The sequence below is a fragment of the Trichosurus vulpecula genome, chromosome 1 (assembly GCF_011100635.1).
Source record: "Trichosurus vulpecula isolate mTriVul1 chromosome 1, mTriVul1.pri, whole genome shotgun sequence".
NCBI lineage: Eukaryota > Metazoa > Chordata > Mammalia > Diprotodontia > Phalangeridae > Trichosurus > Trichosurus vulpecula.
Genome location: NC_050573.1, coordinates 419,207,593 through 419,220,444, shown reverse-complemented (window position 1 = coordinate 419,220,444; position 12,852 = coordinate 419,207,593). Strand labels below are relative to the sequence as shown.

At 38.5% G+C, this 12,852-nt stretch overlaps 1 protein-coding gene across 2 annotated transcripts in view; it reads left to right on the top strand.

Annotated features, from left to right (window-relative positions):
* Nucleotides 1–12,852, top strand: part of SLC38A9 (solute carrier family 38 member 9) — a 99,393-nt gene that overhangs the window by 47,976 nt on the left and 38,565 nt on the right. For both annotated transcript variants that reach the window (XM_036741146.1, XM_036741145.1), the window contains exons 10-12: nt 3,974–4,171; nt 8,112–8,219; nt 12,409–12,515. In XM_036741146.1, the coding sequence (XP_036597041.1) occupies nt 3,974–4,171; nt 8,112–8,219; nt 12,409–12,515 (413 nt within the window). The remainder of the gene's footprint in view (nt 1–3,973; nt 4,172–8,111; nt 8,220–12,408; nt 12,516–12,852) is intronic.

The following is a 12,852-nucleotide window of genomic DNA, read 5'->3' as shown; positions in this document are numbered from 1 at the left end:
GTGGCAGGGATTCTTAGCTAGGTGTCTGGGTTGGTACACTGATTGGGACCCTTGGAAATGGACTGAACTCACAATTGGCTCTGGCTCCGTAAATTCATTCCCAAGATAATGGGTGGGGAATGAGGCACACATGAAGAAGATTTCTGAGTCCCTGGCTTTCCTGGCACTTGTGGTTTCTGATAAGAAATCTAAAATCTGGTGCTTTGACAAGGGATGCTTTGTGAATGAGTATGGTAGCTGGCCCCCAGAATGTCATATTTGGAGATACCCCCTAAATACTAGCTCCCAGTTAGTTACTGCTTATAGATGCATTTAAGTAGTAAGAACTCAAAAAGACCTGAGTTTTGATGCTGGCCCTTATTGCTCACATGCCATCGATGTGATCTTATCTCTTCTCATTTCTATATTTTCCTCAAGTGAAAAGGGAGCAGTGGGGAGCAGACTACTTGCTTATCTACCAAGCTAGAGAGCACAGAGATTAGTGCTTCAGCCTAGGAAGAAGAGCAGGAAATGCCCGGTATTTCCCAGGAGGCAAACTCTTAAGATAGGGCCTAGAAACACGGACTATTCCTCAGGTACCTATACATGAAGAGTTTTAAATAAACAGTGTGAACTGATGCAAGGAGGCAAATTCAGCCTCGTAGGTATCGCTGAGACTAAGGACCCATGACTAGACTGTGGCTTTAAATATATACCTTATTCAAAAATAACAAAACAAATAATCGTGTTTGAGGGAGGAGGATTGCATATTAGGAAGATATTCAATAAATGTATTCCCAAGGAAATCAGAGCAACAATAGGGCAGTGGAAAACAGCCAAAAAACATACCCTATGACAATTTTACAGAGTATAGTGTAGACCACCTAGATGAGGAGGATATAGATGAGGAATTGTTTAAACATATGACGAGCATGTCACAGAAACATAGTTTAGTAATAATGGAAGATTTTAGTGCTCCAGGAATCTGCCAGAATTCTCTCTTAGCCAAAAAATAAAGCAGCTAATAAATTCTTGCCTTGCTTTAATGATATCTCATTCTTTTAAAGGCAGAAGACATAACTCTTACACTGGACCTGATTCTGACCAGCTGAAACTTCTCTCTCTGGAGTTACCATTGATCTGTTGCCAAATCTAATGACCCTTCCTCAGTTCTTCTCCTCCTCTGCCTCTCCGTAGAGTATAAATGTTGATCAGTTTCTCTCCCTGAACACTCTCCTCCCTGGGTTTTCACTTGGTTCTCCTCTTAGCCACCTTTGCAGAATCCTCATCAGGGTCCTGCCCCAAGGCTGAGGCGCACCCCAAGGCTCTGCACTTGACTCTCTAGTTATCTCTTTACTGTTTGGTGATCGCATTAACTCCTGTGGAATCAGGTAATTTCTAAACTGACGACTCAGCTCTGTAGATCCAACCCTAGCGTCTCTCCTGAGCTCCTGTCCCACATCTCTCGTTGTCTATTGGACATTTCTAATTGGGTGTCTTCTAGCCATCTCAAATTCAGAATGTCAAAACAGAATTCATTGTTTCCCCTTAAGCCTTAGCCCTCTTCTAAACTTGCTTATTTGTCGGGGGCACTGCCATCCTTCTAGTCATCCAGACTTCTAACCTGTGTCCTCAATTCCTCCCAGAACATCTAAACAAAAGTTTCCAAATCTGTCTCTCCGGCATCCCTTCCACATTTCTCTTTTATTCTCCTCCACTCAGATACCATTCCAGGTCAGGTCTTCATCACTTCCTGCTTGGAATATTTCAATAATTGGACCCAAGTTGTGCTCTCTGTATCATGTCTCCCCACTCTAGTTTATCCTCCCTATAGGCTCCAGAGCTGTTTTCTTAAATTACAGTTCTGACGTGTCATTCTCCTATTCATTAAACTCCCCGTCATCTCTAGGGTCAAACGTTAACTTCTCTGTTTGGCATTTAAACCTCTTCAAAGTTTGGCTCCATCCTTGCTTTCCAGCCTTATGGCACACTGTGATCTAGCCACAATGGCTTTCTTGCTGTTCTTCATGTCCATGTCTTTATGTTAAACTGTCCCACATGTCTGGAATGTTCTCCTTCCTCACTTCGCACTGCTGCTCATGCTTTTCCTTCCAAGGTTACCTTATATCCACCTTGTATATGTTGTGTGTGTATATACATGTTGTCTTCTCTGTTAAAATGTGGATTTCTTGAGGGCAGAGACTGTTTTGTTTTTGTCTTCTCATCACCTACCGCTGTAATCAGCACATAATAGGTGCTTAATAATGTTTGTTGATTGATTGATTCATTAGTAATAACAGGAAATTGTGAAGAGTGTGTGTGTGTGTGTGTGTGTGTGTGTGCGCGCGCGCATGTGCGCACACACCACGTATTAACCATTCCATGGATTTTTAACATAAGGAAAGGAAATCTAGCCTTAGTCTGATATAGTGCCTTATCAGAGATTATAGCAGATCTCAAAAAGTCCACAGAATGGATAGGATCCCATAGATTAAATCTCTGTAGGCTAAGTTAGCTCAAGAGAGATAGGAGGCTTTTAGCAATAGCTACACAAATCCAAAACAACGAAAAATTAGGAGGAAGAAAAAAGATCACTGTTTAAAGACCAATATATATGCATTAAGAACTAATCAACCAAATTAGATTGTTAAAAGATATGAATAGATGATTAAAGTAAGGATAGGTTAGCAGGATGGACACAAAAGAATGACATGGATCCATAAGAATAGTATAAGAAGTGTTAAAACTCAGAATGAATTAAAGTTGGTAGTTCTGTTTACTTCTCTCTATATCAGTTCATACAAGTCTTGCCAAGTGTCTGAATTCCCCATATTCTTCATTTCCTATGGTATAGTAATATTCCATTACATTCATATAACTCAGTTTACTTTTCTGCAGTCAAATCGTACTCACTCTTTTCAGTTATTTGCTAGGAAAAAGAAAAAAGAAGCACCACTGTAATATTTTTGTATGTGTTAGCCCTTTCTCTTTGTCTTTGACCTCGTGGAGTATATGCCTAGTAGTGGAATTATATGTAGTTTATTGTGTTTTCTAGTATAATTCAAATTGTTTCCCAGTATCACTGAATTAATTCAGAGCACCAGCAACATCGTTGTCCCAGAATTTCCACATTCCCAACAATATTCACCATTTTGTTATCTTTGTCCACTTGATGTGTATGAAATGTGTGTGTTTTAATTTACATTTGTCTTAGTTGTGATTAGGAGTATTCTGTATGAGTGTTGATAGTTGGCATTTCTTTTTTTTTAAATTACCTTTTATATCTTTTGGATCACTTAAATATTAAAGAATGGCTTTTGTTTTTATGTATTTTTATCTGTTTCATGTACATCTTAGATCTCAGACCTTTCTCAGAAAGATTTACTATAGAGATTTGTTCCCAGTTCTCTGATAGCATCATTGATTTTGTGTAAATGCCTTTTAATCTTATACAATTGAAAGTGTCTTAATCAACTATGAACACTTGTCACTTGTTTAAGAATTCTTTCTATAAGCCTTATATTCTCCTCTGGTTTTTAAAATGACATTACCTATCATATTTATTTTATGTATACATTTGGACCTTATCGTGGTATACGGTATAATACATTATTCTAAACCTTACTTCTTCTGATTCTTCTTTCACAACATGACTAATGTGGAAATGTATTTGATATGATCATACATGTATAGCCTATCTCAGATTGCATGCCATCTTGGGGAGGGCAGAAAAGGTAGAGGGGGGAAAAATTGACTCAAAATCTTGTAAAAGTGAATGTTGAAAACTAAAAGTAAATAAATTAATTAATTAGAAGAGAGAGAAAGAGCGAGAGGGTGCACCTCGACTTAAGAGAGCTCTCATAGGAGATCACTTGGGCTTAAAGAGAGGGATGTCCTCTATTTTATAGGGCCTGTAGTAAAGAAACTGAAGTTTCTCCTGGCAGGGTCAGTATTTTTCATAGACCCGATTAACCTGATGATTTTCCTATTGCAGTGATTTGCCCAGAGGCCGGAGGTGGTAGCCAGCCTGACAACTACACCATTGAAGTTTTCTCTGCCAACAACACTAACTTCGAGCAGTTTGAAAAGTGGTGGAATAAATCCAGGACAGTACCTTTTTACCTGGTAGGATTACTCCTACCACTGCTCAACTTCAAGTCTCCATCTTTCTTTGCAAAATTTAACATGCTAGGTAAGTCAAAGTACCTCCTTGCAATAGAGTCCAATCTCATATCCTTAGATGCCCATATGACCTCCTTCTAAATTCCTATACTAACAATTCCTGTTCTCCCCCAGTCAAATCCTATCACAGTCCATTCATTTGCCTAGTGCATTTCCACTATGCCATTTGGAACTTGTGCTCCTTTCTCAATAAACTCCTCTATATTTTTGACCTTTTTAGTCAACATTCCTTCCATCTCTTGACCTGTCTTTTCCTTTGAGGATGCCACATCTCTTGCAGTCATCTTTATCTGTATCAATTTTCCTCAGTTCCCTATGGCAAGAGGAGGGATTGTCTCTACTACCACTTGGAGTCCATTCCTCTATCCCTCGTCCAGAGGCCTTTCCTTTTTCAAGGATCATGTAATCCACTTGTACCGCCCTCGTCCCCTTTTTTGTTTCTGCCTTCTACTGATATCTAGGTGTTAGATTTTTTTTTTCACTGAATTTAGTAACCAGCTTGTGGTCTTCCTCTGCACCCCATCCTCCATCCCCTGCTGTCATTCTTAGGGTGTTCAGTACACATGCTGAAAAGCTCTTTAACAACCTGACCCCATAGTGCTTTACCCTTTTCAACTTCAGTGCATTTCTACAAACCACTTCAACCACACACTGTCATGTTAATACTTCATCTTCATGTTTGGACCTTGCCTCTTGAAGTTGATTAATTATTGGGCCTCTGTAAAATCCTTCATTTAGGTTCCTTTATCTGCCTTTTTTCTCTGAGACTGTATTTCCTATTTGGGCTTCAGTTCTCTCCATACCAAAGGCTGCTACCTTAATGTTTCTTTAAGCTGCTTTGTCCTCATAGCCTGCTCATTTTCATCCCTGGGTACCTTCACCATTTTATTTCTCCATTCTTGCTCAAGAGCTACTGAGTCTTACTAGAAAATCTCAAAATCGAGCTGATTTCACTGTAACAAAATCATGCTACAGAATCTCTGTTGTGCCTTTGCTGGTTAACAGCCTTTCTACTCTACTCTTATCAACCCCTTGTTTCCTTCTTCATGGCAACTTTTCCAGACTTTTCGAATTCTTTTCTCACCTCACTCCACCCCTCCAAACTTGACAGATGACCTAGCAACCTATTTCACTAAGAGTGTTGAGATTGTATGATACGACCTCCTTCCAATCCTCCATTCCTCCTCTCTTCTCTCTCCTCTCATCACAAAAGACCACTCACTAGGTCTCATTCCTCTACATGGATCACTGAACTAGTCTTTGCCCAGAGGGTCTCACTCTATCACGTTCTCATTTCTCTCTTGTACAACTTCAGTCCCTCTTTCACCAGCAGCTTATTTTCATCTGTCCACAAACATTCAGATCTTTTCAATCTGAAGAAAATCATTTGCTTTTACTCTTTTTGATTCTTCCGGCTGTTTTCCATCTCTTTCCTCCCCTTCTCTTCTCAACTTTTTAAAAAGTGTAGCAATGCAGTGCTTCCGCTCCTTAGTAGCTACTGTCTTCAGACTCTTACAAGCAAACTTCTGCCCACAATACTTTACTGAAATGACCTCCATTAGAAGCTGCTTTTAGCAGTGATCTTGTAATTCTTCAGTCTAATGTCCTTTTCTCAGTCTTCCTCCTTTGACCTCTCTTGAGCTTTTCAAACTGTTGTTAACTCCAATTTCTAACTAGTTTCTCTTCCCTTGGCTTCAGGAACCTCATACTCTTGGTTCTCCTACTTCTTTAGTTACTATTCTTCTGTCCCATTTCCTGGTCATCTTTCTTGCCCCTAAATTTAGTTATTTCTTAAGGGCATATCCTTGTCTCTCTTCTGTTCTCAGTCTGTAGTTGCAGTTTCATTCAGTACCATAACATCAACTACCTTGGGGTTATAGTTAATTCCTAAATACATATATCTAGACCTGACCTCTCTTATGAGCTCTAGAACCATGACTCCAACTGCCTTCACCATATCTACCAGGATCTCCCACTGACATCATAAACTTAGTATTTTTGAAACTGAGCCCATTATCTTTTATCCCTCTCTTGATATCATTATCTCTGGCATCCCCTGTCACACCATTGCCTGTGATTGTAGCCTGGTGATGACTAGGCTGACTCTTCCCTCTCTGTTACTTCTTGTAACTGATCTTAGTGGCCACGTACTATTGATTCAACTACTATCATATCTCTTGCGTCTGACCCTTCATTTTTATTTCTGCCAACATCATTTTGGTACGGGCCCTTACTGCTGCCTACCTAGACAATCGCAATAGCCTCTTCCTTTATTCTGTACCTCTTCCAGTCCTTCTTCTATCATGCATGTGGTCTGTGCTCCAGTGCCTCTCATACTTATACTGTGCTCTTATGTGTTTGCTTACACTTTTCCCTGTGCCTTCCCTGTCTTCTTCTCTGAAGCTCCTACTCAGACTTTCAAGCCTAACTAATACCACCTCCTCCAGGAGTCTTTTTGAACTTTGTCTACTCTGTTAACTTGCCTCCTCAAAACTCACATAGCCCTTAATTTTCTAAGTCTCTACTATACTTGCCAAATATGTTATGTATTATGGGTACTTCCTTTCTCCCTAGTCTGCAAGCTCCTTGGGGACAAGGACTATGTTTTATCTAAAATTTTTTAACTTTCCTAGTACCAAGCACAGTACCCTTACTAAATGCTTGTTAAATGTTTGTAGTTGGGTATTGAAGAAATAAAACCCAACATAGAGGTCATCTCTCATCTGTGATTGAATTGTTCTCTCATTTGCTATCTGAATTGTTCTCTCATATGCTATCCTGTCCTTCTAATTTCTTTTTTTCTTCCCAGCTGTATGTAAATGGGCATAGGGAGAAATGGGAAGATCCATTTTAGCCCTTCACTGTTCCTGGATTTAAATGGGGGTTTTTGGACATAAGCATAAGGTTTTCTGTTTTCTTCCTATTGACTAACTTTTCTTCATATTCTTCAAAGGCTAGACAAGAGGGAATGAGCCTAAGCAGTCGGGAGGCAAAGTTAAATATTAGGACAGTCTTCCTAAACATATAAGAGTTTAAGACATTAGAGCATGTTACCAAGGGAGATTACACAATTGTCTTTTCTGAAATTTTTTAAGAGTAGAATGAAGACTGGTGTAAAAACAAAGACCATTAAAAAAAACCAACTTTTTTTTAAAGGATACAAAGCTATCTTTCACTGAGCCCTAAATGGGCATTGGCTAAACCCCAAGCTTGGCCATAAAACTACAGCTGTTGCTTCTAGCTGTCCAATTCCAGTGATTCCTCTATTCCTTTTGAACTAGATATAAAATCCCTGAATGTTCTTATCCCTTCCTCTTATCTAGACTGCCCTAGATCTCTGCATGCTCCACATTTTCCTGTGTGCTAGACACCCTGGGCAAGGAGAATCCTAGGATCTGTGATCTCTACTGATAACATGTAATAACACCTGAGCAGGACTTCATTTAGGGAGGGACTTGTTCGAATCATGGACAGTTTATAATTTTGTAGCTAATTCTCACAGTTGTGTTCTAACTTTTTTTTCTGTAATTTCTTGTCATCTTGAGAGTCCATGTTGAAACAGGTCTAGATTTTTTTTTTTTAGCTTACTGGGTTTCAGCTTATGTGAATGTGATAGAAACAAATTTAATCATGAGCCTGGGAGAGAGTCTAATTGAAAATATAAACCAGATTCCTAGAGTAACTTAAAATGTTGCAAACATATCAGAAAGAATCACTTTTCATTATTGGCATTCTCCTCCGGGACTCCATGACTTTTTCCCCAGGTCTTCCTGCTTCTATTCACATAGACTCAGCAATCTTTCCATGCTTCACTTCTGAATTGGGTCTCTGTGGGAATTGCTCTTGGGTTCAGAAAGTAATAATGTTTTCTATATTCTCTTTAAAGTACTTCTTAAGTTCTTTTGTAAGATACACTCAAATGATAAACATTTTCTGATTGTTCCTCATAGGCACTGTATCAGTTCTCTATTTGGTTTTCTTTGTCACATTGAAGACTATTCAGTTGGGTTTCCATTTGGAATTTCATTGGTTTACATCAACAGAGTTTTTTGTCCCAGGTAAGCTGTGAGAGCCAAATTAAAAATAATAAAATCAGTCTTATCTCTAAATTTACAACCTTGCCCTATGGTTATTATAGAAATATCCTGCTCTTTCTTAAACTCTAGGCAGTTTTTATTAATGATAATATGATAAAATCAGGGATAAAGTTGAGGTCTTTCTTTCCCCTTGTTCGGTTCAGAAGGAGGCAGGTTAATTTATCCTTTGGTATCTTTTCTGTTTTGAAGTAATATATGTTGGAATAAAAAAGAAAACAATTCTTTAACCTTAAGACATTCCTGGAGGATGTTATCCCGGGATCTTAGAGGTTGAGAACTTGTTTCGTGATTGGCAGATGTAGGTAATATCTACTTTGAACCTATTCTTCAGGAGTTCTCATAGCCTTCCAAGTTGTTCACAGTGGTGGTGTTGTAGAAATTGTTCTCCAGATTTCTACTCAGATTCATTCTTCAGTTTGTAAAAGTCCTTGAAATTGTTCATTTTTATATCAGTATTATAGTATAAATTGTTCTTGTTCTGCCCATTTTACTCTGCATCTGTTCATATAAGTCTGTCCATTGTCTCCTTGAAATTCTCTTTTTCCTCAGTTCTTACAGCCCAGTAGTGTGTGTTCCATCATATTCATTTATCATAACATATTTAGTCATTCCTTGATTTGTGGACAATACTTTAAGTTTCCTTTTTTTTTGGTACCATGAAAATAGCTCCTTTTTTTTTTTTTACCTATAGATCCTTTTCCTATTTATTTGATCTCTTTAGAGTATATGCTTGGCAGTGGTATATATGAGTCAAATGGCATACACTGTTTAATAAGTTTTTTGTGTATAATTACACCAATGGGGTATCAGTATGTCCGGTTTACCAACTCCCCTTCCAACAACTTGATTGGTGTGAGGTGGAATCTCAGAATTGCTTTAATTTGCATTTTTCTAAATGTTAATAATTTGGATCATTTTTCCCTATGGCTACAGATAACCTGGGTTTTTTACCTTGGGAATTGCCTTTTTATGTCCTTAGATCATTTATCAATTGGAGAACACTTCTTATTCTGATAAATTTGAGTCAGTTCCTTACACATTTTGGAATTGAAGCCTTTATCAGAGAGACTTGTTGCAAAGATTTTTCCCATTTGTTTCCCCTTTTAATCTTAGCTCTATTGAATTTGTGTGTGCAGAAACTTCTTAATTTTATGTAATCAATTTTATGTATTTTTTATATGTGTCAGCTTCCCCACTCTTTCCTATTTGAAGTAGTAGTTATTCATTTTGTACTGTGGCAGCTTCTTTTGATCCTTGGCTAAAGTATCATCCAATTCCAGACCACTGCATGTATCACATTTCCTTATGTGTGTGTTCATGCGTTGTAGCCTAGGAGATCTTGCAATAATTCTCATTGAAGACATTTTAGGATTTTTTTCATTCATATTAACTTGATCAATCTAGAAATTTAAAATCCTGTTCAGTGCCCAGATGCTGTTTTCTGAATTCTGAAATGATGATTTTTTTTTCTACTTTTACTTCTTCCATTACCATATTCTATGGTTTCTATATAGATTGGCTCAGTAGTGACTAGTAGTTTCAAAGGCAGCTTTACCATTACCCTTTGAGCCATTATATACCCGGCCCTCGATTTTCTGATTCTCCCACAAGATAGCAGACACCCCAAACTGAGTGTGTCTTCAGGCTGGTATTTTTTAAAAAGGTAAGTGAGGTAATGTCCTCTGCTCTGGGTTTTCTTTGGAGTTATACATTGATACAGATGGCAGACTTAAGACCCCTAAGACAGAAAGATGCTGATGAGGAAAGATTAGAAAAGAGGCCTGAAGATAAAGGAATTGATGAAAAAGAGTACCAGTGACTTTAAATAAAGTGACCACTAAATAAAGGAAAGAAAAGGAAACACTATTATAGGATGAGATTCTCTTCCCAAGCTCCTAGACTGTTGAAGCCGTGGCCGACAGATTATTGTAGTAGGTTGAATTTGACTCCAATAAAAGAGATGTGACTTTCTAAGTGGGGAGAGATATGTAATGAGAACTTTCAGTAAAACACTAAGTACTTATTAAGCATCTTCTATGTGCCAGGGAATGGTTACAAGCAAAACAGTGCCAGTCCTCAAGCAGCTTACGTCCTAAAGGGGAGGTACAACATGTACATATAATAAGACTTTGCAAAACATAAGGTATCCTTGAAGGAGAAAATATTTGCAGCTAGGAGGACCAGAAAAGACCTCATGCAGCAGGTCCTGCTTGAGCTAAGTCTTAAAGGAAACCAAGAATTTCAGGGAACAGAGAGGAGGGAGGAGAGCATTCTGGGTATGTGAGACAGTCAAGGCAAAGGCATAGGGACAAGAGATGGAGTGTCATACATGAAAAACAGCAAGAGTGTGGTTGGATTGTAGAGTGCGTGGATAAGGAGACATGCACAGTAAAACCGAAAAGAAGAGTGAGGTCAGATTGCGAAGGGCTTTAAAGGCCAGGGGATCCCAAAAGTAGCTTATTGAATAAATGGTGATATGACCAGATACAGACTTTGGGAAGGAGAGAAACTTCCAGAAACAGAGCCCCATTAGAAAGCTATTGCAGTAGCCCAGGGGAGAATTGATTGGGACTTGAACTTGGGTAGTCACCGTATGAGTGGAGGGAAAGAGATGTACATGTGAGATACGGTGGAGGTAGAAGTATGATTTGGCAACTGATTGACTATGAGGGAGTGAGTGAAATTGAGAAGTCAAAGGTGATACTCGGGTTGAAACCTGGCTAACTTGAAAGATGCTGGCAGCCTCAACAAAATAGGAAGTTTGAAAGGGAAGTGGGTTTGGGGGTAAACAATGAGTACAGAAGCCTAAAGGGTCTACAGTTCACAATACCCAGTAGACAACTGGTGATGCAGATTGTAGCTTGGGAGAAAGAGTAGGGCTGGGTATATAGATCTGGAAGTCATCAGCATGGACATGATCATTGAACCCATGGGATCTGATGGATGAGAGCCCTAAGTGAGAAAACAGAGAGAAAAGAGAAAAGGGCCCAGTATAGAGGTCTGGAATGTTTGCACCTGTTCCTTCACCTTGCACAAATTTAGGCCCCTTTATCCTGGATTTGGGACCTCTTCTTGCCCTGGCACACAGTCTCTTCCTATATTGGAATGCTCTGTGCAACCCTTCCTAGCCAATCCATCTCCCCATGTTTACAAACCTCTCTGTCTGTCTTTCTGTGCTGACCTAGAAAAATGACTCACTGTGATTTTTTTTTCCTTAGGTTTCTCAATCAGGATTCAGTCTGATGCATTTTTTTTATGTGTAGGGCAGAATTAAAGGGATGAGAGATTTCTATACTTCTTTCTGCTACTCCTTCATCTTCGGTTATACTTATTTGTTACACAGATTGTTTTTCATTTTTGTTTTGGGGAGGATTGAAGGAGAGGGAGCTAGGAATAATGTAAATTCAGAATTTTTAAAAAGTAGAAATCTCTGGGAGATTTTGAATATATCTATTTAATAAGGGACAGGGTAGAAAATGGAGATTACCACAAACTTTCATATTGCTGATCAATACACAGTTAATAGGGAATCAGTGACTAAATTCCCAAGTTGCTGAAATAACATAAGATCATAAATCTAAATGCCCCTGAAAAAGTAGTCTCAGAAAATGCCACCAGCTACAATTTACCCTTAGGATTGCATGGTTATAGGTCTTCCTCCCCCTTCCCCCCAACTGTCCCCAGGCATCTCAGTAAGACATATGGGAAAAAAAGCCCTCTGGGATATAGATTCTAAGTGGAAAGGGATAATTTGTGTTTGTACACAGTGTGATCTTTTGAGATACAATCTTCCTGGTCCCAGAGCTGACATACCTACTTCTGTCTTAGTACAGATAATACTAATGAAGTGGACTTTCTTTGGATGGTAGATCATTAGTCACTGAGAATCCCCCTAGTTTTTCAAAGAACATTACTTTATGACCTCTAAACAGAGATTGTTTTAAATATGATAGGGATGAATCAGTATTTTATAGCACTGTTGTTAACATTCTGAACAACTGACTGTCTAGTGTTGGAGGATGAGCCAATTTGAATTTATTTTCAGAGCCGAAGTTACTGATTTTTGCCATTTGGTTATCAACCACATCTTTGACAACTAATATGAGTCTCCTGGTTGTGAATATTGACGATTTCTCTTCATTTCTCCTAGAGATCAGAATTCTTTTTCCACAGTTGACTGGAGTGCTCACTCTTGCTTTCTTCATTCATAACTGTGTTATTACTCTCCTGAAGAACAACAAGAACCAGAAGAACAATGTAAGTGTTTATGTGAGGGAGTGACCTCATTTTATCCTCTGTGTAGACATTTGTTGTGTGAGTCATTTTAACGTACATTTTTGTCATTTTATCTTCATTTGAAAAGCTACTAATATTTTGAATATATGGTAAGGAGGGAAGGAAAAAGGCATTATTAATCACTTAGTACATGCCAGGCACTGTACTAAATACTGAATATACAAATGCAAGCAAAAAGAAAGACAGTTCCTTCCCCCAAGGAGCTAATAGTCTTTTTTTTTGGTTAGTTTTCTTTTTTTAAGTAAATTTTTATCAGTGTCCTTTGTTTCTTATGTTATCCCAGTTTTCTGTAGTATTC